This window comes from Nothoprocta perdicaria, unplaced genomic scaffold, assembly GCF_003342845.1.
Source record: "Nothoprocta perdicaria isolate Ctin4 unplaced genomic scaffold, notPer1 scaffold_7, whole genome shotgun sequence".
Classification (NCBI taxonomy): domain Eukaryota; kingdom Metazoa; phylum Chordata; class Aves; order Tinamiformes; family Tinamidae; genus Nothoprocta; species Nothoprocta perdicaria.
Genome location: NW_020455976.1, coordinates 4,799,474 through 4,823,315, shown reverse-complemented (window position 1 = coordinate 4,823,315; position 23,842 = coordinate 4,799,474). Strand labels below are relative to the sequence as shown.

Genomic DNA, 23,842 nt, shown 5'->3' with positions numbered 1-23,842 from the left:
CCGGCCTGGCCCGTGACGACTGGGAATCCCAGCGGGTGGCAATGTGGCAGCTCTCCCAGGAGCAAATGAGCACCCCGACAGAGCAGCCGCGCTCCGCACTGGAGCTTGGATGGGATTTAAAAGCCCGTCCTTGTCTGGCATTTTATACCTGCTCGTTGTCTATGTTGACAAGAAGCATTGGTCATGTTGAGCTCCTGCGTACTTCCAGTCGCTTCCCCTTCCCAGCCCAGCAGGGCCTTTACAGCAGCAGTAGCAGTGTCACTTTCATTTTCTCAGGCCCCGGGGAGCCTGTTCGCTGCTCAGGGTGAACGGGTCTGTGGGTCTAGACGGGTCCTGCTAAAAAGCCTTGTGCCGACAAGGAACAAGAGTCAGCAGCACCAAAACCATGAGTAGATACGGGAGCGCTTTCCTGCACCACATCATCGCATTTCCCTCAGCTTTTCACAGTTCTTGCAGGCCATCGGGGCTACTTTCAGTTCAGTAACATTATTGACATTCATTTTTCTGGGTTCTGCCGGTTTCTTTTACATGGTTCTCTGTCAAATTAGACATTTCAATCTGGTTCCATGCTTTTTCACTAGTAATGCTGGACGGCACTAAAAGCAGAATTAGCTCCCCAGCACCTTGGATCACAGTTTGGAAATCAATACACCAGACAGATTTCCCTAGGGACGATACATCTTACAAGGAGTGGATATTTATTTGTTGTTATTCAGTAACAGCTGAGTACTGTACACCAGCCCCCCGCAAGATAAATGCAGATATGCTCTTTGCCTTGGAAAGCTTACCATTCGAGAACATTTTTCTTGCCCAGTTTATTTGAGCTCGCACAGATTGCTACATGTAATGCTATTTTCCCTCTTAAAAGATCATAGTGTGTATTCAGCAAACATAAGGAGAATCTGCATGTTTTTTTTTTGATTGCCTATGTCACCTTTACATTTCTAAGGCCCCTTTTGTGCAAAGTGCCACAGCCCTTTTGCATTTGGGACTGGAGAAGTACGCACAAAGCAGAGATGCTGTGTGTATTACGTGTCTGTTACAGAATTCATCTCCATTTCTACTCGCTTCACTTAAAAAAAAAAAAAAAAAAAAAAAAAAAAAAAAAAAAAAAAAAAAAAAAAAAAAAAAAAAAAAAAAAGCAGGTTTTGAAATCTAATAAACCCATCTAGTCAAGAAGCTTGTTTTGCTCTTTGCGTGATGAAACAAAACTGAAAAGTTGAAGAAAAGCAGAACCACAATTGTGACTGTGCAGGGGATCAGCCAGCTAATTTCACACTGATAACTCCACCCTTCTCTCCAATTTCTTAAATGCGTCATATGAGATTAGGCCAATTACTACCCTAATACCTGTGCCAACAATCAAAGCTAGCAGACATTTTTTTTTTTTTTTTTTGGAAAGGCAGAATTCCTGCACACAGGATTTGCTTTTAATCTGCACAAATGGAATAATTTTATACCCTCATGCTGGATGTTGGGAAGATAAATTCCATCCTAAACTCAGAGCACAACTTCTACCCAGATCTTTGGTACCACATGCAGTGTAGCAGATGAGATTCATGTTCACTTTTCTTAGCAATATTCATTAATGGCCTTTCATCAGCCCCAGGAGCCTACACACACAGGCCCCTATTTCAAACCTTGTGAGGTATGACTGCATACCTTTCCTTGAAGGAATATCCAGAGACAGTGTCAGAAGTTTCTCTGTCTCCATTTCCTTAGAAAACCTATGAATTTGTGAGAGGATCTTGAATTACTGCCATTCAAACTGGGATGAGCAGCATGTGAAGCAATTAAAGAGCATTTCATATCCTACGTGCACCCAGGCTCCGCATTAAGGTTTTACGGGCGCCTTTCATTTGGACATTGCCTAACTTTTAAACGCTTGGCTTTGCAACCTTGCTCATGTTCCTTGCATATGCGGGGTGTTTTATGTGCTGCTAAAAAGGAAAACCATCCGTGCGGGACCATGTGGCATCCCAGCACTTCCATGGGTTATCACCAGCGCTGACCCAGACCTCTGCCCCTCTCGCACAAAGAGAAACAGATAACAGGGCTGTAACCTCCATGCAGAGCAGCAGTGGAGGGCACGAGTGGAATTCGGGTTATTCAGTGGATTCATAAGACCATTCCTAAGGCTATTTTGTATTTACACAGTTGTTTCAAGCATGTTTCTGCGAAGCCTTGTGATTTATTAGGAGCCAGCTCTTACACAATGAGCTAAAAACAATTAATTTGTTGGGCTTGCCTAGGCTGACCACAAGATCAGTCTGGCAACTTGAGAATCATCCTCAGCTGAATTGGTGTCCCTCGGATGTACAATATGTGCATCCCTTGCCTTTTCTTAGCAGGGGAATTGACTCTTTCTCTCACAGCCTTCTCACTCACCCTTTTCATCCCCTCTAATTTTTTTGTCATCTACCTAGGAGAGATTCCTCCCTCGGGCACTCGCGGCTGCCGTTGTGTCCCAGGACGCTACATTCCCACCATTTCTGTATGAGGAGATAGTGATGGGGCACAAGAGACTGCTCTGTGCTTGGGGGGTTACTCACGGATGGGAAGGGAGGGTCAGCCCGAGGGAATTCCTGTCCCATTGCAGCTCTGGGGAGAAGGTGTCCTCAGGAGCTCACCCCACTGTGCCCCTTCCAGATAGTTTTCCCTTTGGCTCGGGCCTGTGTGGAGCATCCCACAGCACTCATTTTTCCTTCCTTTTTGCTTCTGCCAAACCTCTGCTTCCAGGCGATGATGACCTGCTCTGCCCCTCTCCTTTTTATCTCCAAGGGCATCTCCAGCTTCTGCTCCTCTCACCAGGTTCAATCTCCTTTGTCCGGTTCTTGGTCTATTCTCAGTGACTGTCCTATCTCTTTTTGCTGGTGTCTTCATCCCAGCAGACTCAGTTCCTCAGTTCTGCTGTGCCTTCTGTCCCTCCCCTGCATAAAACTCAACACAAAACTCCTCCAATTCAGTTTCAGTTTCTCCGTGAATGTCAGTCTCTTGCTATCAGCTCTCAAACACCAACATTCCCAGTCCTAGGATTTATCTTCCTCTCATCTGACCCTCATCCAGCAAAACCTTCCTGCCCTATTTTATTCCTTCCCTTCTCATCGGTCATCCCTTCACCAGCGGTTTGGTGTCCGCCTTGCTCAGAGACTGCCGCACGCTCGGTAGCTCTCTGGAAGGGACACGTGCTTCAATGGACCGTTTTGTTTGTGTTGTGTGGCAGGCACCACACCGAGTCTGAGTGTATCCTGGGCCTCCGTTGCTGCTGTTCTGTGTTCTCCTTGTGGGTGAACTCAAGGGAGAAGGCTACAAAGAAGGGCAGCCTCAGAATGTGGTTCTCCGTTGAAGGGCTGTGGTATAGTAAGATGTAGCTACTTTGGCCATCTCTCCTCTTCACGTGTTCCGAGTCTGATCTGCTTCTTGAGTCACAAGAAACTTTTTTTTTTTTCTTCTCCTGCTGGTTCTACAAAGCAAATAGATATACGAGAGAGCAACGGAGTTTGTTTAAGATGCCTCCATTCTCCAACCTCAGCAGCATGAGTTAGGATTGTAAAACTATCATGTTAAAAAGAAAAAGAAATCTGGTTCAGCCAGGGTTAGCTTTCAACTCATTAGCAACATGTCTATGTGTGTCAGGCTCTTGGCATGTTTTCCAACAGGCTCCCTAGATCCTAAGGGGGCTCTTCCAAGTGGAAAAACAGGACACATCGGCTCTGAAACAGCACATCCAAAATGTCATCCATGAGATTTTAGGCTTTTTTATTTTTATTTACTAACACGCACACAAACTTTTTCAAGTATGGGCTGTGTCATAACCACGTCATGTTAGTAGTCTTTCAGTTTATTTAGTGGAAAAAAAAAAAAAAAACCCTGCAAATCCATAGGTTTGCAAGGAAGTTAATCTTCAGTTACACCAACCAAGAGTCAATCAGTTCAGTCTTCTTATCATCTTTCAAAGTCAACATTAGAAACAATAGAAATAAGCAAGAAATTCTTATTCATGAGAGAAAATGTATATATTTTTAGTGTAGTTATTTTAGACAGAGTAGTATCAGCTGTTACAACCCCTACTTTCCTCTGCAACGAAAGTGAGGGCAAATTAAAGGCTTCAGTTATCTCTATTCTAAAGAGGAAAGGCTGGAATGGAAACTGAGTTAAACAGAACCAGATGACGGTTATTCCAGCTCCACCAGGCTCTCCGTAAGAACCCAGCCTGCCGCAGCCTTTGGTTCCCTCCTCCGATGCTTGCAGACATCCCGGGATAACCAAAGCACAAAGCAGGACACAACACAACATGTCCAACACAAAGCTCTCCAGCGGAGCAGCTCGTCTGAGCCTGGGTCTGCAGCACCCACGTTCCGTAGGCAGCACCTCCAAGACGCGATTAACTGCCCAGACTAAGGAGCCAGAGCTAGTTCAAGCCCATAGAGGCGCTAGGCTTCCTCTGGAGACTGCAGGGATAAAGCTATGCTTAGGCTTAGTCGACCTGCAGACATCTCCCTTTCCAGTGACCTCACGGGGGCCCCGGGCAATGGACAATTCCATGGAAAAAGCCACTTGCTCCCCAGGAAGGCGGCGCTTCGGTGCCCTTATCACTGGAGCTGATAAAGGTGTGAAGCAGGAGGAAGGAGGCTCCCACAGTAGCCAACACAGGAGAAAGGTCTCTGGGAGGGGTGGCCGCAGAAAGACAAAACAATTTTACTGCATGTTTTCCCTCAGGTTACTCTGACCTGCCCGGCTGTGCCCGAGCAGGAGCGGGAGTGGTGGCAGCTCCGCGCAGAGCTGCTGTGACGGCCACGGCGCCGTGGCCAGGCCGGGGTTAACCAAGGCCACGGGCAAGAGCCGCTTCGCTCGCCACAGAGCCGCTCGCTCCCTGCCCGAAACGTGCGCAACACAACGTGGGGATCCACAGAACGGGGCAGCCCGGGGAAAAGCAAATACAACAACATTGCACACCGACCCAGAACAGCCCGAATGTAAACTCATTTCAAGATGTAGTTTTTAGGTAAAAGGGATATGGGTGGGGAAATAAAACATTTGTCTGTTGGTCTTAAAGAAGAAGAGTCGGTCTTCTCCTGGAGCCAGGAATGGAGTTCCTGGATGGTGACAAGTAGCAGTCAGGCCTGAAGTCAATTTCTTAGAGAAATCATTATATAAATTGCTCTTTCCTGCAGGAAGGAGACAGGTGAAAAATCAGTCAAGCCAGAAAATAATGTGAGGTAAATAATCTGTCATTTCAGTGCTGGGAAACCAAAAGCACAGCCGCAGCAAAGGCGTTGGCCCAGTCAGGGCAGGGTATGAAGTCCACCCATAAAGGAACATCTCACGTGAGGATTCGTGAAAAAGAAAAGTCCTGAAAAGCTAGATCTATTCGGATGCGGAATGATCTTCCACAAGGCCACCATGAAACTCCTTGTGCCTAGAGACACGAGCACTAGGACAGAGAGAGCTAACCACCTTAATCTTCATTATTGCTGGGGCAATGAGCAGCGCCCGATCCCAATCCTATGTGCAAGGTGATGTACAGAAAGATCGCGCTGCCTCCGAGAGCCTGCAAGCTAAACGTGAGACTAGAAGAACACCCACGCTTGTTGTAGACAGGAGAAACACGAGGAAAGAAAGCGGCCGCCACGAGGTCAATTCGTGTAGGGGAGTGTTGGAGAGAGCTGTGAAAGGCTCTCAGGTTTGGGCCGCTTTTGTGTGGTTGTTTTGTAAATGCCCATTATTAGGGTTCCTTGCAAGCACGGGAGAAAGCACAGAGGTGTTTGTGAGGCAGCAAGGAGCGGAACTGGTCTTTGCAAGGTGATTGCAAGAAGGAGCTGACACCCCTGCAGTGAACTAAAACCTCAGCCACGATGGGCGAGGGAATGAGGGATCTCAAAGACGAAGGCATCGAACGCCGGAGAAAAAGGAGGGCTGGTAGACGGAAAGAAGTGCCACAGACAAAGTGACAAGCCAGGCACAGTCCTGCATTGTAGGAACAAGGACTGGGTTATTCAAGAGTTTTCTTTCCCCTTCTTGTTTCCCGGGGGGCGGGGGTGGGGTGTTTCAAAGGATAATAATACAATCAGTCCACTGTGTGAAGAGATTTATGGCCTGAGTTTACCACGTGTTAAAATATTGATTCTGTTTCTAACATATGCTTTAAATATTGACATTATTGACTATATAAAAGGCTGGCTTCTGCATACAAAAGCTGGGGCTTCAAAGGAGGATCCAGGGATGCTGGATAAATACAAAGTGACGTAAGTGAAGCACAAGTCTCTGCTTTTTTCCACTCAATTAAATAAAGATAGCAAGAGAGACACTAAGCAGCGTGTGGTGCTGAGAAGCTGGAATAATTAAACAATAACATGACAGACGGTGCATTTACGGGCAATTACAGCATGCCTCTGCTGGCACTCCCCGGCACGAGGCCAAGGGCTCGAGCGAGTCAAGCCACACAAGCGGAGCAGCAGCCGCCTGGAAGCGCCGGCCTAGGGCGGCGGCTTGGGAGCCCAGGAGGGGCTGAACGCGTCACACGGACACAGGCCGCCGGGCCGCAGCGTTTACCGCACATCGCGGGCCGAGAACAGGAGGAGCAGCCGGTCAGAAAGCTGTTTCTGTGCCCCTCGGACAATGCCGTTCCAGGCACTTAAGTAGAGCAGTGAAATACAAATCTTTGCGCTGTGTAAGGACGTCTCCTTCCACCTTTTATTCTTGCCTTGATGCGTGCGGCTTGAAAGTACCGCTTTGTACGTACCAGCAGATTTCAGAATATTCATCATGCTGAGCTCAAAGAAATCCACTCGTCTATCAACTCCCTCTCACAAAACAAGGACTGTTTTTAATTCCAAGCTGTCTTGAGGCTGTGAAGACACCTGCGAGGTGTCCTCGCAGGAGCGCCTCAGGAAGCCACCCCTGCTCCCTCACCCAGAACAACCTGCTTCACCTCCTGAATCCTGGGGGACGAGTCAGATGCCTGAGGGGACAAATGCTTGGAAAAAAAAGCCAGTTTCCACATGTATTTTTGAAAGCGCAATCTGTGCTGTTCAACACAGGTCACCAAGTCACGCTGCGACACTGCATTTCTGGCCTCCCCTGCAAGCACAGAGGTGAGAAGACTTCAGAAGACTTCCACATACTTAAAAAAGAAAGCAGGAGAAAGATAGCTGCTTGGAAAGCAGACACAGATCGGAGGTTATTAAAAGATTCTTAGAACTGTCAACAAACTGTTTATGTAAAGCAGAAAATCACCCTCAAGATGGGCAAGTCGCATGAAACCGGTTTTATTTTTAAACATCTCATGTCTGGAGTTATGTGTTTATACGGTACTCTCAATAAGGTTTTTGTTTCTAAAGTAATGACCCGATTCCAGACTTTCTTGTATGAAGAAAAAAAAAAAAAAAAAGAAAACATGAACTTGAAAGACTCAAAAAGCAGAATAAAAAGCACTTAGTGTTAAAATAAAAAAGCCTCATATACCTATGGGCTTGGAAATATTGCTTCACTTACATCCTTTTTTCTTATACTTGGTAGAAGATGTTTCTCAAGACTCAAAATGAATGTTGTTTTGTGTCTGCAGGGCTTTCAGCAGGCGGCTGCCGCGTTACGAAACGCGCCGCCTTCCAGCAGGGCCCCGCTCCTCGCCGCCTGCTGTACTGCGAATATCAGGGACGAGGAAAACAACCTTATCGTTTATGAAGTTATTGCTGGCGCTTGGCTCTCCGCAGCCTACAAGCCTGCCTTGCTTGCACCACCAATAAAATAAGGATGGGACCTGAAGTTTTCCTCCTCCTCTTCACACTCCAGCTCCACGGCTGTTTCTGGCAACCAGAAAGGCTCATAGGAGAAATGAGCCTGTTAGAGAACACAGCCCACAGGCAGAAAATTGCAGAAAATGGTGTTTAACTACTTTTATTTTGCCAAGGAATAAAGATGAGGTCCTTCATGTGTAATTGGAAAACTAGCCTTCTCTTGTGGTTCCTCTCCCAACACACGGAAGGAGCGGGGTTCCCTGTGCCACAATCTACACTCTCATCAACTACAGCCAACCCTACTCCAGAAAGGAGCCGCAGCTCAGCTCAAAGTTAAAGTTGGTTCCGTCTTGGCGACTCTAACTAACTAACTAACTAACTAACTAAGGCCTCCACGGTGCTGGTTTGCGGCCGACACAAACGGCCACAAGCAATGACTACAGTTCCCGGCGTGCACCTGGGCAAGCGCAGACACCCCCCCCGCGCCCTAGCTGGGACTACAACTCCCAGGATGCACGCGGGGGTGCGAAGCCCCCTCGCGTCCGGGGCGCCCGCGCGCGAGGCCCGCTGGGAGGTGTAGTTTTAGTCCAGCTCTTGCCGGGGCGGCGCTGCTGCGGCAGTGCGCGTGCGCGCCGCCGCCATGCCGGAGGGGAAGGCCGCGTTCCGGGAGGTGCTGCCCAAGCAAGGTAGGGGCGGCGGGCGCGGGGCCGGGCCGGGCCGGGCGCGGCGCTCACGGGCGGCGCTTGTCCCCGCTGCAGGGCAGCTCTCGGCCGAGGACGCGCCCGCCATGGTGCTGTGCAAGCCCAAGCTGCTGCCGCTCAAGTCGGTGTCGCTGGAGAAGCTGGAGCAGCTGCAGCGCGCGGCGCTGGAGGCCGCGCGGCGGGAGGAGGCCGCGGGCGGGCGGCCCTGAGCGAGCGCGGAGCCCGAGCGCGCCCCTCGGCCCCTTAGTACCGGCCACGTTCGGCCCCCGCCGCGCTCAGCAGACCCCCATGCGCTGCTCGCTGCTGCCAGGCACAGGGTTGAGCCACCCCCGCCTTCTGAAATAGAGGTTCAATAAAGAGGAGGCAGAACTGAGCGTGTCACAAAAAAAATTACTTTTAATATGTTCGACACCAGAACTTTTCACTTTTCCAGTTACATAAAAAAGACAAGTCTGGTAAGTGGTAGCTAGAAAATTTAAACCTACCGGTGTTCTCCCCTGGAGCAGATGAATTCAGCTTATGACCCAATCTCCTTCTCTTGGGCTCTTTAAAAGAAACAGACAACTATTTTTTCCTCCCAAAGCACAGTATTTCTTCAGCAGCAATGTAAATGGGGTCACAGCAGCGTAACTTGACCCTTCCGTAAAGCTTTGTATAAACCAGTGATTTTATAATGAAAACACTGTCCTTGAAAGAAAAAGCGGCAGTTAGACATCGATGCAAACATGGAATGATTAGGTCACAAACATATGGCACTTATAAAAAAAAGATAGCTTATTTGAAGGCACCACCCACCACAGCAGAGTGGCCGGTTGTTCCACTACATGCCCAAAGAAAGGTTCTTCCTGAAAGTTACAAAACTATTTAAAAAATGATTTGTACCCAAAACATGTGCTTTTAAAAAAATAGGAACTGTGCTAAGCAACTCTCTAGAATTTTGGTGTAGTAGGTATATGTGTGTGTCTGTGGCTATATACACACATACACGCACCCTAGAAAAGTGTGTATGTGTACACATATATACAGACACACACATATGTGTGTGTATATTTATATTTTTTTTCCTTTAAATGTTTAAGGCTTCAGGAGTTGGTTTTCACATTCAGTAACTTTCTAGTTTAAGACGACCTCCATCTCCTTCGCTCACAAAACGCTTCCTGCCCCTGTAAGGAAACAGAAAACACCTTTTTAAGAAGTTGGCAGTAAGCATTTTCTTACCTACTACTGAAAATCTTCACACGGTTCTTGGGAGTTAAGTACAAGATGTACAAGTTCAGCAAGATTAGCTATTAAATAGTCTTCCTCACTTGATAAATTACCCAAATCTGTCAGTATTTAGGAACACAGAGGCATGTTCGTAAGCAGCTTTTCAAAACCTGCAGTCTCAAATATTTTCTGCTTTGCTGATCTTTTAATAGCTAATGTTATCATTAACATACACAAAAAAATGCTGAAGACCTAGGAGTGGCATTTTGTAAGCAAAGCAGAACCATGCTAGTTTAAAAGGCATCTCAATATAGTTACTGGTGCTGCAGTATAATCACGCTTTTGTTGTGGAGATGACGACTTTCTATCCTCCCACACCCCAGGCTTGAAAAACATTTAATATCAGAAAGACGCAAGTCCAAAATCCACAAGTAGAGGCTGCCTTCGATAAAGCTGAGAACATTTCAAACCTGAGCTGAATGCCAGCTGGAGGATGGTAATGCTTAAGATGTCTAGCAACACAACCAAACTTTTTAAAAAAATTGTTTAAAATAGTATTCCTGACACAGGGAACTGAGGGCAAAAATATTGTTAACATCAAGTTTAACAAAACAGTCTTTATTTCCCACAGAGGTAGAATTTATGGATTTGTAGTGACCAGTAAGGAGAAACAGAATTCCCAATACTTCTGCAATAGCCATCATTACACCGTGTAAATGGCCTAGTCCCCATTGATGTAATCAGCCTAATCTGATTTCAGAATGCTATTAATGCACTTCAATGTTTACTTAAAGTTTTGTAAAAGCAAGTTACAAATGGTTGTCTGTTTTTCCACTAACACTACATGGGTCATGTGGATGCTCCAATCTTGCACCTCGGGACTGCACTGATCTCTGTCACCAAATCAACCAGAGTGAAGCAGCAGCTCTTCCTCCTCTGGAGAGCAGAAGCACACGCTGCCTGAGACTCTCCAGGGTTTGTTTACTTTCCTCAACTGTTTATCCCAGTCCTCAGAAAAGGGTTTCACATCAAAGCACCTTTGTAACAAACTCTTTTCCTGTCCCCTATTCCTCCATCCTCCTTAGCTCCCTTAGATCTACAATATCCAGGTCACAGAGTCCCCCTACAGAGATCAAAAGCTGCACCTTCGCCTGTGGGTAAGGAAACAAGTACCTTGAAGGACAGAGGTCTCTCAGTGGCTTGGGGATTATTCCAGCCTGGAAGCATTCCTCTACAAACCGCTCCAGCACAGAATAGGAGTGTGGCACATCCAGGTTAATATCTGGGATTTCACAGTAAACTCGTTCATAGCCCTGCAAAGATAACAATTCAAACAATTCATATTCTGGATTTTGTTACAATTTTTCTGTAGGATAAGTTTTCATGTAATTTTGTGTATAAACAATTTCAACAAAACTAAGCCAGAGGAGCTGTAAATTTACAGAAAAACAGGTATAATACCAGGATCATGGGATTACACACACAAAAACACTAGCAGAACTTGTAAGACTCCAGCAAGGTTATAAAACCAGGCAGTACAGAATCAGGCAGGTATAGCCTCGTGGCTACTGAATGGAAGAAAACTTACTATGCAGCAAGGGAAGTATTTGTGCCAACCAGACATGACTTCATCACTTTTTTTTAATGAAGCTATATTGTAACATTTTAAATGCTTAGTTTTTAATCACTTAATTGCATAACATCAGTTGAAATTTTTCAACGAGAACATCATCATCTAGTATCCCACAGCTCTACTATGAGCTACTGTCCAGAATTAATCTTTATTTCCTCCAGTACCCAGTAAGTATTGTTACAAACTGCAAATATCAGTGACTGCTTTTGACATGAAACACAGGAGTACAGGGAAGGGGAGAGTGGGAGGAACAGAAACAACAGCCTGCCCAGTTTGTGCCTTAAGAAAAAACTACACAAATTTTGGGAGACCAAACCGGGTATTCTCCAAATGTCACTTACCCTCTTCATTTGGTCCACGGTAATGACTGAAGATCTCCAGAGAGATTTCAACAAATCCAGTATCATTTTAAAAGTCTTTTCTCCAGTTGATTCCAAAACCATCACCACTGCCTGAAACAAATAATGCAAGCCCTTTAACTAAAAAGATAATGGTTCAAGCATATGAAGTGCTAAAAGGAACAAGAGATGCAGTACCGCATATTTTCTGGGGGAGGCAGGTCCATTCGTAGTGAGTCAAAATTCTAGTATACTAATTTTTTTTTTTTTTGAGGAGGAGAAAAAAAAAAGACTGATGGAAAGATACTGGAATAAGGATATGAAGAACGAGAAACTAGAAAACAGAGTAAATAGCACTGCCTGACTTAAGGTACCTGTTGCAGTAAGTTTCCAACTGAAAGGAAACAAACACCAGAGTATGTTTTTTGCTGCTATTTCTTACCAGGAGAAAACAGTTTACTTGTTGCACAAAGGGCACTCAAATGGGTACACAGACTATTAACTTCACTTTAGTTATTCAAACAACATCAGAACTGGCAATCTGAGCTTCAGATCCAGGCTACATTACATCCACACCCACAAAGCAAAACACGATCTCCTTTTATTACTGACAATCATTAAAGGGACTCTGATTTCTCCTTACTTCATACACAAGTTCGTGGTGGAAATGGGGCACTTCCAGCTCCTGAAGACAACGTTCAGCTTCCAGCACGTCTCCAGAAAGCAAATATTCCTTCAGTAACATATCGATCTATTGGATTTTTAAAACAAACAAAACAATACTAGTTATAAAAATAACAGCTTGTTTTGATTACCAGCAACCCACCTAGCAGCAAGTTAGTTCCTAAAACCTGCATCTAGATTTTATTAATAGTATTAAATTTATTATGAGTTACATTTTAAAAAGATAAATAGCATTAAATGCAGTACTTATCCTTATTGTAATACAGATACCAAGCAGCATTTCTAGTGCTTGTCATTGACTGTCATTACAGTGACAAGTTAATATAGCCATGATCAGGTTTTTCTCCCCAGAGCTCTTCCTCTCATCTGTTACGCTCGCTATATAGAATTTTTAACATGATTGTTTTCTTTAAACCTTTCCCTACTTCCTGGTATGGATCTCAGCTTTCCTGATTTTTCTTCCTCCAATTTGTTCCTACTGTGTTTTTACTCAATGATGCCACAAACCAAACACACTGCCAGCTTCCACCTTGGATCTTTTTCTCCACCTTTTCAATTGTGAACTTTAAAAGCTGTAAGCACAGTTCATGTTCTGTATTGCCAGTATCCGTTTCGATCAACAAAATCTACCTCAGATTTTAAAAACTAAATACAAAAACCCAATCTGGCAACATTTTGTTACAGGATCCATGCAACTCTGCACCATCCCAATGATGATGAGCTTAGACAAACAGAAAATTCCAGAGTTATGGACAAATCAACTACCTCTTTCACAAGGTGGTTCACAGACTGCTGGCCACCTCCTGACCCCCACACGTTGTCTATGCGCTTTCCACCCTTGGTCATGCTCAGCAACACGGTAGCTCGGTCAAGTGCAGCTCTAGAAAGCAAAATTTGGACTTCAGGAAGCTACAAACTGAAAAGAAAATGTGTAATACCTGTATTTTCCCACTTCCATGTTTTTTAGACACAGTGCTCATGCTAAAGTCACAGGGACCAGATCTCCGGGAAGACTTCACCAGTACTAACTTAATGCAGACATCTTGATCAAGAACTCAGCAGTATTGGTCCCAAAGTTCTCTTCCCACCCATTTTACACTTTTGGTTATACTGTGCTCAGGACAGATAATAGTCCTGCAGTGGTTACAAATCTCAGTTGTCAGTGCAGATCTGAAACATTTTTTTTTTTTTTTTATTACAGAACTTAACATTCTCTTATGCAGAGATAAACTGTATTTGGGCTCCTGCACATATGCAGTTTAACATGTGCATCTCAAACAAACAAGGCTTGAATTGTTTCTGAGCTAAAGAATGGTCTCTGCTGAATCATTATTTTCTGTTTTGTGAAATTTGGGTAATTTAGGTTAAAATACTACCTTGGAAAAAGCAAATACAAAAAAAAAAAAAAGCAAATATCTGCAAGAAAACAGGGTGAAGGAAGTTTGTCAGATCACTGAGAAAAAGAAGAAATAAATAATAGGGGTAAAAGAAAAATAGACCAAGCTGAGCACCATTCAACTAGAGAAGGAACAGTTGTGTCACACTGCTTAGACTAGGGCAACCAAGTAACAACTGCTATACACAGGAGCAGAAGGACCAAGCAGCAAAGACTGGCCAAGAAACAGCAACAACAGAAAAGCATCCCAGATGTGCACTTTCCACACTAAAATGATTAAAATTGCATGACATTTTTTATTTTTATTATTTTTACTGATGTTTTTCACACCTTGAACTCTCAAGTTAGGCAGCTAACTATAAACAAAGCAAACAGAACAGAATTTCACAACATATTTAAAGCAGTTGCCCTGATGCTATATTTATTCACTAGTCACATTAAAGCCTTTTCTAAGACAAAACCTTCTATAGTAATTTCTTCTTTCAGGTACTCTCCTCTTTTTTTTAATTAAATGTAAGCTGGACAACAAACCTGACTGACTAAACTCAAATGTATTAACATATTCTTCAAGCACTTGCAACATTTCTCCTCTCATCTGAGTCATTCTGGATTTTTTTGGGGGGGGGGATGAGGAGGTGGGTGGGGAGGGATATGCTCTTGCTGTATTTCCTTCATTTCATTTCTAATTAAACAAGAAGAATTAATAAAGAACCACATGGTTTATTCTAAAGTACCCAATTTATGATCTGTTTGTTTGGCTTCTGAAACTGAAAAATGAAAGTAGAGAAAGGAAGTAAATTACCGAGCTTGGGTGCAATCCACGGTGCCTTTGTAGCCATCGATGTAGGTACTGCTTAAAATCCCATCTCCAACAGCTCTAGCAATAAACTGGCCCATCAACTGCATCAAAACAGAGGCAATTTTAAATAAACCTTGCATTTCAAAGCAGTTCTAAATAGACAATTATACTTGGCTTTCAGGTTTATTAAAATGAATCACGTCAAAGTAAAAGTACATGGTACATAGGCACAGCAAGAAACCCATGCATATTTTCCAAACATGAAATCTATTTCACTCTACTTGATCAATTTAACCACAATTTAAAAGAAAAGGCATTTAAAAATAAACAGAAAAAAATATATCAAATATACCTGTGGTGCTTTGGGAGAATCCAGAACCAATTCAGGTAGCTCTTTAAGTAGTCTATCAAATGATTTTTCCAAGTCAGTTTTGCTCACTACTGTCCCACACAGATCAGAGAGAAGCTTGGAGGTCATTTCCCTGTGACTAGCCTTCCCCTCCAATGCCAAGGAAACAGCCAGCACCGGCACACTGTATTTCATTTCACCAAGATTTAAATCCTTCAGCATTTCCTAAATAAGATTGGTAAAAGAAAGATGATGTGTGTGTGTGTGTGTGCGTGCATAAGATATATAAAAATAAAATCATGACTTATGTATATACACACACATATACATGTATACATCTATTTTTACTGTATGAGCAGAAGCAACTATTTAGGTGTTCTAATTGCACTTTCTTGCCAACATCTTTATACACGCAGTTATCAGCTAGCTGTTAAGACTCCCATGCACACTGAAGGGCTGTCTCCCAAAATAAACAAGCAACATGTGACATACCGAAACTTCATTAGTATCTCCATGCTCAAAATATTCCTGTATGATTGGTGTTAGAGTTTTCTCAAATGCTCTTTCATCCAGAGGCAAAACTACCGTTTCGTAGACACAGTTCTCCTGTTTTTGAAGGAAAAGACACACATACTTTTTTAAACAACACTGTATCTTCTTATATGTTACAGTTTCACTAGCATGAAAAGATCTTCTAAATGATTCAGGCTCTGTGCAGGCTCCTGGCAGTCAAGATTCTCACAGGAAGTGTTTGCAATGAGTAAAGCTAACTGCGCTGCTCCTTACAGTTCAAGTTTATGGCCAGCTCAAGTCAACTAGCAAGCTGTGTTTGCTGTTACGTGACAGCTGGTCCTGCACACTGTGCTCCTACGGTTCTGCCAATGCGGCAGGGACACAAGGTGCTTGTGGACCAGGTGCTGAGAGGAGGCAGCAGAAACTTCTGACCAGCTCAGCAGATGTAGCTGTGCCACAGCGCAACACGCAGCTTCCACCACCTTTCCCTGCAAGCCCATTCCGGCTGCTGCCAGCAAGCCTGACGTTTTTCCCCTTCCCTAGGGACTACATGACCACACAGGCACAAGCACGCCCGTATCTGCATGGCAGGGAAAAGGCATTTTCACAATATTCATGAGTGAAACCATTTCCTGAGAGGAAAAAGAATCACACAGCAACTGCCCCTTGTCCTGTGTCCCAGCACAGCCACATCTCCCACTATAAGTCAGTTCCCCATTCCTCACAGAGCACAGCAGCGACGCTGAGAAATGCTACAGATCAAAGAAATCTGAACAAGGAAGATCCCAACTGCTCTTTCCACAGTAGCCTTCCACAACCAAGAATTAGAGGGGAATGCAAAATGCCTGTTCTTCCACCACGTCAGCCTCTGTTTGCAACAGACTACAACCTCAGTAAAGCTAATCATGCAGAATTCCCACGGTAGAATCATTCAGTTTCCTTTTATGCAATCAGCAGCTTTCATTTCAGTAGCTCTCTCTGCTCAGGTAACCCTCTGAATTGCCAGAAAAAACTCTGAAGGCTACATTCTGATGTATCCATATTCAACCTCTTAGCGCTCATGGTTGCACAGTCTCTGTTCAAGGGACACCAGCATTACCCTGCCTAAGTTACAGAGCACTTACTAACAGCTTCACAAAGGTACTGATATTAGAGATTTTAGCAATCAGTGTCTGTAATTTTCCCTTCCTCAATGACTTAAGTTTTTCAGGCATCATATGCCCAGTGACCTCTACTCCACCACCCCCTCCCTGACCCTTTCCAATATGGTTACAACAGGCAGCCTCCATGAAAATAAGTAAATAAATACATCTCGGCTATCAACTTTGCACTAATTGAAAGTGTTTATGACAAAATATAAGATGCGGGGAGGAACGGGAGTAGACAGAAGAACAAGTCTGTAAGAGATTCCCTCTGCCCAGACCAAAATCTCCCCTTGTGAGAAACTCAGCTGCATTTTTAATATGGTGCTGATGTGCAGTTTACAGCAGCATTGCAACATCCACCTCCATGAGAAGCAGCACTAGAAGAACACACCCTTGAAAAGGGTGCTGCCTAGTCAGACAAAGAAGGAAGAAATAAACTTAAGATCTTAGAATGTTACGCTACCACACTTTTTACAGCAGTCTTTCAGGAGTCAATAATCCATTCTTGAACATAAAAATGAGCAATTGGTCTGGCCAGGCCACATCCACATAACTCACAAGGCCACACTTTCACTAGCACGAACATCACAGCAATTGTAAAGAATAAAGAAAAATCAAGATGCACATTGTGCAAAGAAAGTATTTGCCTACCTGGTCATCATCATAATTAGGATCCTTAATATCTACTTCTTCCACATCATACACTTGACCTGGTGTTCCCCAAACTCCTTTACCACCTGCTCCACCTGGCAAAACACAGACAGTAAGAGCAGCTAACTTACAAATAATGCTTTTAATTGTACACACTAATGCCACAGGCAAAGGCAATATATCACAGCTTGTACCCGTCTCTTATTTCCCAGGGTTTACGCTGAAAAGTGCACAAGTGTTTTTGACACATTCTCAGTTGTGCAATTAGTGTTTAATCTCTTTCTAGTAGGATACTAGCAAAACAAAACAACATAAGAATAACCAAAGGCTGAAGCAACTAGGCTGTCTAACATAACCACACTTTTACTTTGCATTTGTAGCAGTCCCTTTGAATTCGTCATACGCATTCAAAATCCAAAGACTGCTGTACCCAGCAAAGAACTGAATGCTTGCATGGAGATCGCAGCTTACAAAAATGCTGCCCAACACTATGTTTTGGGGCAGAATCAACAGTGCTTTCTTTGTTAGGCTACACCAACCTTTCTTTGGCAGACCCCTTCCCTTTCCAGACCGGGATCGCCTGTCCAGGACTTTCCCCTTCGGGCTTGTTGGTGCAACAACTCCAGTCTTCAGTGTCTCTCCATTGTCACTCACAGAGTCTCCTCTCCCAGAATCTCGAGAAGAATTTTTACGCAATCGTCTTTTTGCTCTAGCATTTATTTTAGCTTCAGTAATTGAAGTTGCAGGAATCCAATTTCCATTGATTTCAGTCTTGCGATCCTCAGACCCGCCATTTTCTTCATCACCAGAAAATGGAGCATCGCTTAGATTATCGAGTTCTTAAAAGAGAGACAGTAAAAATCTCATTTGCTGCTTTAAACATTTTTTTTTTGTTATTAAATATGTTTGTTTAAACAATTTTTTTTCAATTGCCCAAGTCATGGTGTTTTTAAAATGGATTACAACACTAAGATTAAACAGAACTCATTTATACTTCAACAGTTTTAAGACAGACTTGATTTTTTTTTTAAATGTATCTACACATAACAGTAATTAGGGGTTCCTTATTCTCCAGTAGAGATTATCCACAACTTAAAGAGAACACAGGCCAAGGGAGGGAAAGCAAATAAACAAACAATTTACAAACAAGTCAACCACAGAAAACTCCACCTTTGCCAAACAAAATTTATCAGAATTCCTAAGCGTTTAAGATCTAAGTGCCTAGTTATCATGCCACCCCACTTATCTCTTGATTTAGAAACAAACAAAACTGCCAATGCAGTGAATTCTGTAAGAACTTGCTAACGTTAACAGATTATTCACCACACTGAAATTAATTTCCTAAATCATCAACCAACATTCCTCTCATGCACGGATTTTTAACACAGCCCAAACGCTGGGAAAGTGATGATTTAGACTCATAGGAATACACGTGAATACAAGTTCACTCTGCTTGCTCTTGTTACTGAAGCCATGAAAAAAAATGCAGTTCAGCACAAAGCCCAGAGGTTTGGTAATGAAAAGTCATTACAAAAAGAAAGAAACAAAAATAGGTTCCTGGGTTCTAGGCTCCCATCCTCAGAATCAGGAGATTTAACAGGATTGATTATTTTTAGCCTTAAAGAGGAGAGGGAATGAGAGAGGGAGAAAAATAAACGTGTCAAATAGTACAACAAATAAGGCCCAAGGCTACAAGCCTTCACTTAATGATTCTACCTTAACCTCCTCTGATACCCCAATATCCTGTGGGATGAAGCCTCCAGTGTTTTCAGTCTGCCACTTCCAGCAAATCCCAAGCACTTACTTATCTAGAATAAGCCAAACACCACTTCATACAACAAATAAGATTTGAATAATTGATGCAACAAATGCTTACTCTACAATTTCACTGGAGTTATCTTCTTAAAGAGAACACAAAACAAAAACACCCCACACCCCAACTACATTCCTTCTTACAAGCCCAGCAAAGCTTTGTCCTTTATTGTGGGCTATGTCAATCCTGTTTCTGAAATTGCTGTTTATTCCCTAGCCCCTACCACAAATAAAATTAAACAAAGTAATTGCCTACTAAAAGCTTCTTCCTACACTGCAAAAGTATCATCCCTCTCTGCACCCTCCAAACCCACCTCTCACAACATAAGGATCTGTGAGGATCTCAGGACTTTTACTTTACAGAAAAATTCACAGCGTGAACTCAGAACATGAAGAATATTTCAAACTTACATTTGACCTTAACTGAAATATATTACCTCACCATTTTAATGAGGATTAACAGTGTTCACTTGGCCACCTTTCTCAGAATTTTTTTTTTTTTTTTTCAGTTCAAAATAGGTTCATATAAGGTTTTGAAAACAAGGTGCACTAATGAAACATTTCCAACCTCAATGCCCTTAGCAATATCAAAGAGTTTCTACAGAACAAAGAAAGCTTAAAGGAGCTGCCTTCTTTATGAAGAAAGAAGTAACATTTAGATATTAGTGTTCACAGATGTGAATGCTACAGCTGAAGAAACATGCAGGCATTCCAGTCTAAGTTTCATCTCTTCACTCATTCCTCCCACAAAACATTCTTTTATGCTTGCAGCAAGCAAAATAACATATACATTATGTCCAGAAAAATATTCCCACAACAAGTTTTCTCAGTTTGTCTATTATCTTAATAAAATAAGGATAGCTTTGCATAAACCAGGGGGAAAGAGTGGTAGATAAACCAAACAGGTTTCCTTCATCCCATCCATCAGCACAACCAGCTCAACACAGAGAAAGCTGAATTAGAACTCTTCTTCATGCCCCATCTTTACTTCTCCAGTTAGACCTGCAAACTGGCTGTCCAGGATCTACGTTCTTCAATGACCAATCTATTTTCAAATAAAAATTCTAGAATTAACACAAGTCAGTCCTGAATCTGACAAGTAAAAAAACAGGAGTGGTTTTTTTTTTTTTTTTTGTCTTTTTTTCATAAAGAAAGCTGAACAAATAGATTAAATGGTTACAGTAGTTTCAATGAGTGTTTATTGTAAATTGCAATCTCCAATTAGAAAATAATTATACCAAGAAATTAAGTAAAGCTTCAAATATTTTCTTTACATGACGCTTTTTATTTTGAAAAAGTTTCTAAAAATCAAGTTTCATAAAAATCAAAAGTACCAATAAAGTGAGGCTGATCTCCCTTTCAGTTTCCCGTTTTACACCATAACACAGAATAACAGAATGGTTAAGGTTGGAAAGAGCCTCTAGAGATCATCTAATATACATAAGCACATACGAACTAATGCTTTAAGGCTTTGCTTGCTATGTGTTGAAGTTACTCTCCCCAAATCTTACTAACTTCCTGAAAGCCTGGCAGGCATACTTAAAATCTGTGCTTATGCAGAACTACTTTAAATAACAAGAACAACATTTAACAAATAGTTATCTACACAGAAATTTCATCTGGCTTAATTAGGTGAATTTAGATAAGTAGCAGTCCCACATCTCCGAACAAATGTGAGCTAAACCACTGAGAAGCAAGACATCTTCCACAGTATTTAACTGAATCCTAATAGCAATATTAAAATACTAGCCCATCCACAGCATGCTGCAGCTTCATTTACATTACACAGTTGCTTAATATATATATATATATGTGTGTGTGTATAACATATATAAATATATATGTGTAATATATATTTTTTTTTTTGAGAGAGAGAGAAAAAAAAATAACACCAGAACCTCCAACAACTCTTTGGTACAAGAAGGCCAGCACAGATCACTACCACCTTTTGAAGGCACAGAAACATGATACTGCAATAACACCACTATGTTAGAAAAAACATTTGTGATATGAATGAAACAGTCAATTTCAAAGCAACCTTCAACATGCACTGAGTAGTTTCCCACTGAAGCCTACTTCAGTCAAATCTCTCATCATTTTCTCCCTTTTAAGGGAGAAAGCTTATTTCTCCCTTAATTTTAAGCTACGTTCCTAATTAAAAGCGGATTTTATCCCTCTCAAATGCACCCACACATTTTACTTTTGAATTTTTTCTTAAAACCAAATTAAACCAAACCCTAGGCAATACAACTTAAAACACACAATGCTTCAGGGCAGTCAAACAATTTTAAGTATAAAATACTGAATACACCACTTACCTGCAGGGTTAACATAAACTTGCTTGTTTTCTATTTCCATAGTTGCTTAACAAAGTTGAAAGCAAAATGCAAAGTCTTAATGTGTTCCTTTCAAGCCCTAAAGAGAAACAGAGAATCTCAGAGTAACAATTAAATTCTGAAGGAGTAAAAAGCTGCAAAAGCTTCACTCATGGAATACATAAATAACTAACTGAAAAGTTCCTGGGAAGGCAATACCATAGCACAAGACAATACTACCCTTAAACACATCTATCTAGATGCCAGAATTAATAGCACAAAATTATGACAATGAGAAGAGACCTTGATATCTTTGTAGTACCAGTTCTGTTGCTTAGAGAGGAGGCACCCAAACGAAAGCCGTTATTTTACGTGTAAAAGCCCTCTGTGGGCAGCTTTAGTTGATAAGTCATTTTTATCACCTTAGCCTCTCCCCTTCTGCAGTGGAATTATCTATATAAGCATACAATATCAATGCCATGTTTATACCCACAAGAGAAAGGTTCCTCATGTTTAAGTACAGTGATAACGTGATACCACTTAATCAAGTTCAGACAAAACCTCAAGAGAGACCTATTTTTGTTCCTCCCCTCTAGGACACAGCCCTTACATTTCACTGTTTATGCACCCACAGCTGTCAAGCTCTCCCATCTGTGCTTCTGCACACTCCACCCCCGTTACAAAAGCCCATCATTCAGTCAGCAACGGATGAAGTTGGGAACTCCTCTTTTTATGCTACTCTCTTCTTCCCCCTCTTCCTAGCAGCTGCTGTTCCACAGACCACCACAGGTCAATGCTGGGATTATCCATCTTTCCTTATGGACACAGAGAAAAACAAGTGGCTCCAGCACCTATCGCACACTTTTACCTGCAATGTTTACATGAATCACACTGTAGTCCTGGGGATGCTATTGGGATATGGCCCTATGCCAGGAGCATCCAGGGGTTCCTCTTTCACATCCATTGCTGCCCAAAAAACAGCTCAGAGGGATGCATGGCAAGACTGTTACAACAAGCAACATCACTCCCTTCTGCTTTTCTCCTCTTCTGTTGTTTCCCCCCCTTTTGTTCATTGTACCACAGATCTATTAACTGAAAATGATTCATCGTATGTGGTCAAAAGTGAAGAAATTCTGGTTTCAAACACAGTATCAAGCTGTCACAATCTTAATTTCCTAATGTTAACCCCAACTCCAGTTAACGACTTCGTATAATATAAAGTCCTCTCTGGACCACATCATTTTTTAGGAAAGGTCCTTCATTACCTCAGTCATTCAGGAGGCCAGGTGTTTGGAGTCACTGTTGTGCTTTTCCGTAGGGACCTCAGGTTGGTCTGAGCAGACTACCACACAAGAAGAATTTTATTCTCCTCAAAGAAACGTTCCATCAGCTGTCCCCTTCCTTAAAAAAAGAGAAGAAAATGGACCAAAAAGTGCATTAAGTAACAATAAAGACACAGTATTTCCCCATCTACAACTTAGTTCAACTTCCAAGCAAACAAACACTTATTCCGCATAGGGCTCTAGCACTATAACGCTCCACCTAAACACTACACAAAAACACCACAACTTTCTTCTGCTCTCCTGAGATCCATCCTGACCAGTACCCCACTCCCTGCATAGCGGGGAGTGCAGGATAACTGGGCTTTACAATTCATACTGCCGCACTGATGGGCAGGTGTATCCACAGCTCAGGAACGCACTCTTCCAACCAAGGGTCTCGTTAACTCAAGGTAAAAGGCCCGCTCAAACTCCAGAATCCTGATATTCATCTCCGTGAAAAAAAAAAAAGAAAAAAAAAAGGGGGGGGGGGGAGGGGGGAACACGAGGGAAAAACAAAAAAAAACAAACCTTCCTATTCTGCTACACTGCAGCACCTCTATGGCCAAATCAGCCACAGACCAAGGTCTAAGAATACATTTAAAAACAAAAAGAAAAACCCAAAGCTTAAAAGCTTACATTTGAAGAGGTAAAACCAGCCCAAAAGGAACTTAGGTAGGTGCCTGCCAAAAGTGAATGGTGCAAGAGAGCCCTGGACGAACCAGCCCAGGAAAGCGTTTTTAACACAACGAGGAGACCCGAGCCCTCCCGAACCGTCCCGGCTGTCCCCAGCAGCAGCTCGCGGGCGGGGGCACCCGGGGCATCACACGCGCCACGCGGGCGGCGCGGGCCCCGCGACGTGCCCGGGCAGCCCTCCTGCCGCTTACACGGCGCCCCGTCCCGCCGCTTCGGGCCGCCCCCCGACAGCCGTTACCCGCGGCGAGATGTGGGGGGGCGCGACAAGATGGCGAGCGCCGCTGCCCGCCACCGTTACCCCGCGGGCTCCCTCACTAACGGACGCGGGGCAGTGGCGGGAGGGGAGCCGCTGCCCCCTCGCGGGGTATCGCGGGGGGGGGGAATGCGGGGAGCCGCTGCCGCCGCTGCCGCCGCCGCCTCGCCGGCCCGTCCCGCGCAGGGGGGTGAGGGGGCCCGGCCGCCGCGCGCAACGACCGTTACCAGCGGCGCCGCCGCGGCCCCGCTTGTTTGTGTTTCCTTCCCCCCAGCGACACGGCCGGGCGGCCGCCG

The 23,842-nt window shown here is 43.5% G+C and overlaps 2 protein-coding genes across 3 annotated transcripts; one reads left to right on the top strand and one right to left on the bottom strand.

Annotated features, from left to right (window-relative positions):
* The first annotated feature begins 8,361 nt into the window (after positions 1-8,361).
* BBIP1 (BBSome interacting protein 1) lies at positions 8,362-9,171 on the top strand. The gene is made up of 3 exons (XM_026050687.1): positions 8,362-8,422; positions 8,495-8,610; positions 9,133-9,171. The coding sequence occupies exons 1-3, from the start codon at positions 8,377-8,379 to the stop codon at positions 9,169-9,171; spliced, it is 201 nt and encodes a 66-aa protein (XP_025906472.1). The 5' UTR covers positions 8,362-8,376.
* Positions 9,172-9,467: 296 nt separating this feature from the next.
* On the bottom strand, positions 9,468-23,549 carry PDCD4 (programmed cell death 4). 2 transcript variants are annotated; one of them, XM_026050579.1, is made up of 13 exons: positions 23,237-23,271; positions 22,544-22,679; positions 21,282-21,378; positions 17,691-17,990; positions 17,152-17,246; positions 15,335-15,448; positions 14,846-15,067; positions 14,497-14,594; positions 13,064-13,178; positions 12,258-12,365; positions 11,618-11,728; positions 10,817-10,956; positions 9,468-9,600 (listed from the first exon to the last, which is right to left on the bottom strand). In XM_026050579.1, exons 3-13 carry the CDS (start codon positions 21,319-21,321, stop codon positions 9,540-9,542), a joined length of 1,404 nt encoding a protein of 467 aa, XP_025906364.1. In that variant the 5' UTR covers positions 21,322-21,378; positions 22,544-22,679; positions 23,237-23,271; the 3' UTR covers positions 9,468-9,539. The 2 variants fall into 2 exon arrangements, with proteins under 2 accessions (XP_025906364.1, XP_025906363.1); XM_026050578.1 differs by lacking the exon at positions 23,237-23,271 and adding an exon at positions 23,532-23,549 and having other exon boundaries at positions 9,540-9,600.
* Between the last annotated feature and the right edge of the window lie 293 nt (positions 23,550-23,842).